Source organism: Dromiciops gliroides, chromosome 4 (assembly GCF_019393635.1).
Source record: "Dromiciops gliroides isolate mDroGli1 chromosome 4, mDroGli1.pri, whole genome shotgun sequence".
Lineage (NCBI taxonomy): Eukaryota > Metazoa > Chordata > Mammalia > Microbiotheria > Microbiotheriidae > Dromiciops > Dromiciops gliroides.
Window position 1 is genome coordinate 142,674,262 of NC_057864.1, and position 6,310 is coordinate 142,680,571.

Below are 6,310 nucleotides of genomic sequence, written 5' to 3' on the forward strand. Positions count from 1 at the left end.
ATACAGGCATCTGTGTCAATTGAGAAAAAATATCACACTGATAAAATTCACATGTATCATGATGTATGTCCCTATCCCTAGTAATAAAAGCACACCTGAAAGATAGTTAGAATTTATATCTTATCATTTATATTCATAATAAATCTACCAGAACTTGCATAGAGATAAGCATGGGAACCTAGACCTGTTACTTCACTGGTATAGGGAACTCTCAGGTGAGGAAAATTCTTTCATACATGCAGGTCAGAACCTTCTCTGCAATTTATAGTCTTAAAACTGCCTAAAGTCATAAGAGGGCAAGTGAGAGATGCACTGGAATCCAAGTCTTCCTGGCTTCAAGGCCAGCTATCTATACTCAATGCTACACTGCCTACCATATTTGCTTTTTTTTTTTTTTTTTTTTTTTTGCAAAAAGGACATCACACTTATTAAGTCCTTCTGCAGAAGGAAATTCTAAACCAAAGAGCCTGGATTAAGGTAAACCATGAAACCCTCTGAACTGTAGTTTATTATTAGGCACAGCATCCATTGTAACCCTATAGACGTCATCATGTGTTACCGGCATCTGTTGACAGATCTCATACCAGGCATATCACTAAAATGGCAAGTGTGAAGAGGGTAGCCCATATAGAAACAATGGCATTTTATTTTTGGCCTGATCCAACAGATCGTCTCATAGGACATAATGTAGTCTGCTGTCAGGGCTACACTGAGATCACAAGTTCAACATTACATTACTAACGAGCAAATCTGAGAGTTTGTGTATTTTCTTTAGGCAAGAGTAGAATAATGTTTTTAAAAGCTTATTTAGCACTTTTTAAAAAAAAAAACATTGATTCACTTAGATCTAGTTCTCATAGTATATTATTTCCTATGTTTTTACAGACAGACTAAAAGAAACAGAATCCTCACTATAAATTCTTTATCTATATTTAAGCTCCTTGAATACCCAAGTATGTTCTTTAATGTATACCCCAAGTGTTTTAAAGTTGAGATTACAACTAACAAACCAATTCAAGCAGTAAACTAGCCCAAGTTTTTTTTTTTAATTTCGAACATGTTTGAGTCATTACATTGGAAAATATTATAAATGGGATTTTTAAAAATTCAATGTTCCGGAAAATATGTCAATGTGCGTTCAGAAATTCACACCAACTCTATCTGTTATGGTTTTCTAATAAAAAATAAACATGTATCACTTGATTGAATTAATAATTTCCCAAAATATTTCAAATAATTTCTAAAAATAATGGATCTTATACATATTTTCTTAGGCATATGACTTTTCCTCTGGGGGGAAAAGCAAGTTTGAAACAAAGATTTACTGACCTAAATAAACAAAATTTCATATCAATAACATTTTTAAAAGAAGAAAACACTTAAATAATACAAATCAAGACTAAAAGATTGGAGGAAGAAAAGGAGTTTGTTATCTTTGAGGGGTAGGATACCACTCAACACAAATTCAATGTCTAAAAAAATAAGTCTAACTTCAGCTATTTCTTTGGTTATCCAGATTACATTCTGGATTTAGCATGTGAACTTGCTTTATTATTAATTTGGAGAGCTGATTTTTAAAAACAGAATTCATTAGATTCTGCTGATCCATGATATTTTAATCAAAAAAGGTACACCAATTAACATTTTTAAGTGTTTGTATTTCCCTCATTATAATTAGTGAAAAATCTTCTCATAGTTTTGAAATCTTATAGTTTTTCTTCTTAAATTCGACTTCCAATTTAACCAAGTATATCTCACATTTTAAAAATGGAAAAAATGGTCTATAATTTGGGAATTAGGAATAGGAACTTGAGAGGTAATAATTGTTTAATAAAAAAAGATCCCCTAAGAAAAATCTTACAGAAGAAGATCTCTCAAAGTAAAAAAAAAGGAAATATTTATGGTACTTTCTTACTTAATTGAAAAAAAAATGTGTCAGTGTTCTAAAGTGGAGAACCCTTTAATATAGTTATTTGGGAGTAGAGAAATGTGAGTGTAGTGTGTTCTCTATTCTCATTCAATTTAATCTCACAAACATTATGTCTCTAACATATGCAAAGCACTGTGGATACTGAAGAGGGGGTACTCATAATAACTTCCTTCAAGGAGATATGGACAAGTTAGAATGACAAAGGAGTTCTAGACAAAGGGCTATTAAAGTTTTGAGATGGGAAAATCATTTTCAAATGGATATGGACATATATAGAGGGAGGCTTCATGAAGGATCTGACCTAAGCATTTCAACACACAGAGATGGTGACAGAGGGAGTAAGTTCCAGGCTTGAGGGGGATAGGTGATTTGTATTTTTCATGCATACATATATATGCATATACAATCACATCATCCATTGAGAGTTTAAGTTGGTGGATAAATGGATGAATTAGTGAGAAGGACATACACGGCTGAACACATATGTCATTCACACATGCTAAAGTCAATCCTTAGAAGGGGAGGTTCCTGTTGCTCCACCCTCAGAAGGAAGGAAAACCATAAAGCCATATTACTTTTATCAGGACAACGTGACCAGAGGATTTGGGTTAAGAGGTCTCTATTGGCTTGCCTGAGGAGTCTTCTTGCCCAATAAAAGGGCCACAGCTTTTAACCTCCTGGTGAACATTCCCTATTTGTTCCAACCAAGAGGATCAAGAAACAGTGGAATGTTCCACTGGATCAAACAACAGCCAACCAAAATGGAGAGGCAGAGAGTGTTTTTAGAACCTGGCTGACTCCTCTGTCCCCAGTGCTTACCTCAATGAACTATATTTAAAGAGTGTAATAAAATGTCTTTTCAGCGAATAATACTACCTGGTATTCATATAGAATCTCTCTCCAAGGAGTGTAATGCACTCAACAGACATCCTTTAATTAACTCATGAGAGTATCTCTCAGAAATAGAGATGAAGCAGAGTCCTGTTCCCCTAATTATTGGTATTAATAATAAATAACTTATTCATGATTCCAGCTCACCTTATATAGTGATTAGAGCTTTCCTCACAATAACCCTGTAAGATCATTATTTACTGGAAAGGAGGGAGACTGATAAAACTTCTCTATAAGGGGTGAACATAATTCTTCTGCTAAGGTCATAGTACTAGTTTTAGGGTCAGTATAAAATCTAGGGTTGGGGTTTTCCCCCCTTTATAAGATTTAGACATCTTAATATTACTCCAAGTACCCAGCAACCCTCTTTTCCATGATCCCTACATACATAAGCTATTAAAGCTTAAATACCATAAGACTTTGGGGACACACTGTATTTTTTTATGTGTAGATTATTTTTCAAATTTCAATAAGATTTGATTTGCTGTAAAAGCCTGTGTTGCATACGTACACACAAGCCTACACAATACACAATAATGTTTCCATCTCTGAAAATGGATTCCTTCCGAAGCATCCCCCAGAGATGGGGAATAAGAAAGGTCGTGCCAGTGCCTAACCCTGAGGTAGCTGATCCCGGGGCTCATCTATTGGGGGTTGCGCCCTAGCCTAGATACAAGGGACACCGTAAGACCACGGGGGCGCCCAATTCCTTTTGCTGACCTTTCTCTGCTGCTTCTCCCACGCGGGTCCAGGAGCAGGTCCCGGTCCCATTCTTCCTCCTGGATCATGTACTCGTCATCTTCGTAGACGTAGTTGTACTGCACACCTGGCTCTATCTGGTTCATGTCGCTCAGGTTGGCTCAGCTTCTCCGCAACGACAAACAGGCTCTGGGGCGGTTCTGAAAGCGACTCAGCCGGAGGGCAGGCGAGGGAGGCGGCAGGGCTCTCTCCCTTCTCGGAAGGCGCAGCTTACTTCGGGATCCGAGTTCTTGGGGGGCAGGGAGTTGGTGGCACTGAGAAGCCCCAGGTGCGCTGGACGTCGGGCTGGCTGGGCAGGTGAAGGTGGCGGGGGTCAGTGAGCAGGCTACCTGTGCGCAAGTTGACCTTCGCGCTCGCCCCTCTCGAGGATGTAGGAGCCTCGCCTCGGTGGATGAGTCTGCAGCGAGCACCAGCTCAGGCTCAGAGCCTGGGCCGCTGCTGCTTAATATCCCCGCCACCTGTCACGTGTGTCAGTCCAGGCCGCGCCTGTTCCCCCTCCCCACCCCAAACACCCCCCCTTCATCCCACCCCTTTGCTCTCAGTCCCTCCAGAGCTCCAGCGCTGTCCTCCTTCCCCACACGAAGAAGTCCCACCTCCGCTGCTCCCTTTCCTTCTCCCTAGCTACCCACGCTAGGATCTTTGTGTGTCACTTGCAAAGTAAAGCTTTTTCAGCAGCTCCCTTCCCATCCCTCAATCCTTATCTATCCTCTCCACTCCCACCCCACCTCCCCCTTGGTTTTCAGGAACTGGGTGCAGGGGTGGAAGCTCAGGACATTAGTGGTCGGCTGTGTGATTTTACAACTCCTCTGTCCCCGTCCCCTACAGCTGCTGCTTCCTTGGGAACTTTATTTCTCGTGAAGAGAAGCCAAGCCTTCCCACACCACCTTTAAAATCCCTGTTTTTTGCTGGCCTCCAACTCGATGTTTTCGGACCCTGGAGTGAAGACCAGCCTTTTCTAAAGGTGTGGCACATTTTCTTTCTGTGGAGCTGATCCATCTGCTTCTGTATCTGCTACTACCTAAGGCAGAGCTGTGCCCGAAGGTCCCAGTTCTCAATAACCTATCCACTAGGCTTCCATTTCTTTCATTATTCTAAAGACTCCTACAGCCAACTGTTTAGACTCAAACAAACAAACTTATACTGGCCTCAGTGACTTGGGAGTTCCCAAAGATACAACCACAAAATGGCATTTCCAGTATCTGATTAACCTTTTGTATTTGAATTTCCAAATCAAGACTGTAGATTAACAGAAGTAGACACTCAGTGGAACTGGGCTTGGGTCCCGGCTCTTCTACTTCTGTTATGATGTTCACCAAGCTATTTTACATTTCTAGTCTTCAGTTTCCTCATTTGTAAAATGAAGTAACTGGATTAGATGAGCTCTGAGATCTCTTCCAACTCTAAATGCTATGATCCTATGGAGACAGGAAGAGTGATATGTGACCTGCCAGTCATATATATATTCCAGTGACTGACAAGAAAGGAGCTAACAACGAGATTCCTGCTGAATCTCCCTATTGGAAATGTTTGATCCCTTATGTGCCGTAATAGACTATCTTTGCAGCTGTCATTGAAGTACTAACTCTGTCCTGCCTTTTAAACACATAAAAAAGACTAGTAGGAACGGACCAGGAACAATCACTGAATCTGCTTGGAGCTCTGAACAAATGTTCTAGGTTTACCTCAGAGCACAATTATCTCATTGGTATAGTCCAAGTACCAGGAAGCTAAAATGACTTGTTTTATTGAGTCTGCACAATTAAACCTAAAAACATGGTAACTGTTGTTTTTTCTTTTCTTTTAAAGAAGTAGTTAGATTTTTAAATCAATTGTATTTGCTAAAGAGATTAAAAAACACACAACAGCTTCTAATCAGCAAATGCTTCATTATGATGTGTATCAACATATAATCCTAGGAATCAGTGACTAATATTTACTTGGGAAGATATTTTTAAATCAATGATGATATTTTAAATTTAAATAATTTTCTTTTTAAACATTTCATCCATATTCCATTTTTTTGTATTTACTTGAATAAGAAAATTATGTTTACTGTGAGGACCAATTTTTAATTGGGGAGTGCTAGCTAAGCGGCTCACTGCAATATTGGGGCAAGGAAGGAGACCAGCAGCCTCCCTCAAAACAGAACAAGATTTATTTTAACAAGAACTAACTTAAAAAACAAAAACAAACACAGGGCATCTAGGTGGCGCAGTGGATAGAGCACTGGCCCTGGAGTCAGGAGTACCTGAGTTCAAATCCGGCCTCAGACACTTAACACTTACTAGCTGTGTGACCCTGGGCAAGTCACTTAACCCCAATTGCCTCACTAAAAAATAAAAAACAAAAACAAAAACACAAACAGGATCAGTAGGATCAAGGGAAAGGAAATACAATGGGGAAAGGGAAATTATAATACCTGAAAAAATACCACTGCCCAGGAATCAGCTGAAAATACGCAGCAGAATGCCTGCTTTCCAGCTTCCACCTAGAATGCCCAATTCTCCTTCCCCAAACCTAGAAACACCCCACACAGCCCCAGCCAATGGGATGGCCGCTCTGACAGTCACATGACTGCCCTCACTAGACTTCCAATCATTATAATTTTGCCAGGCCCATGTAGGCATTGGGTGAGTGGTGATGATGTGAGGTGCCAGAGCCCTGGCAACGGCTACAACCAGTACCATGTGGTTTGCGGAGCCCCAGGCCAGTGCATGCCGAGGCATAAAA

General features: G+C 40.2%; 1 protein-coding gene across 1 annotated transcript in view; it reads right to left on the reverse strand.

Annotated features, from left to right (window-relative positions):
* Window positions 1–4,051, reverse strand: part of ACTN2 (actinin alpha 2) — a 102,435-nt gene extending 98,384 nt beyond the window's left edge. Inside the window, 2 exon segments of the mRNA XM_044001027.1 lie at window positions 3,542–3,564; window positions 3,567–4,051. Of these exon segments, the coding sequence (XP_043856962.1) occupies window positions 3,542–3,564; window positions 3,567–3,666 (123 nt within the window). The 5' untranslated portion in view covers window positions 3,667–4,051.
* Window positions 4,052–6,310: the final 2,259 nt, after the last annotated feature.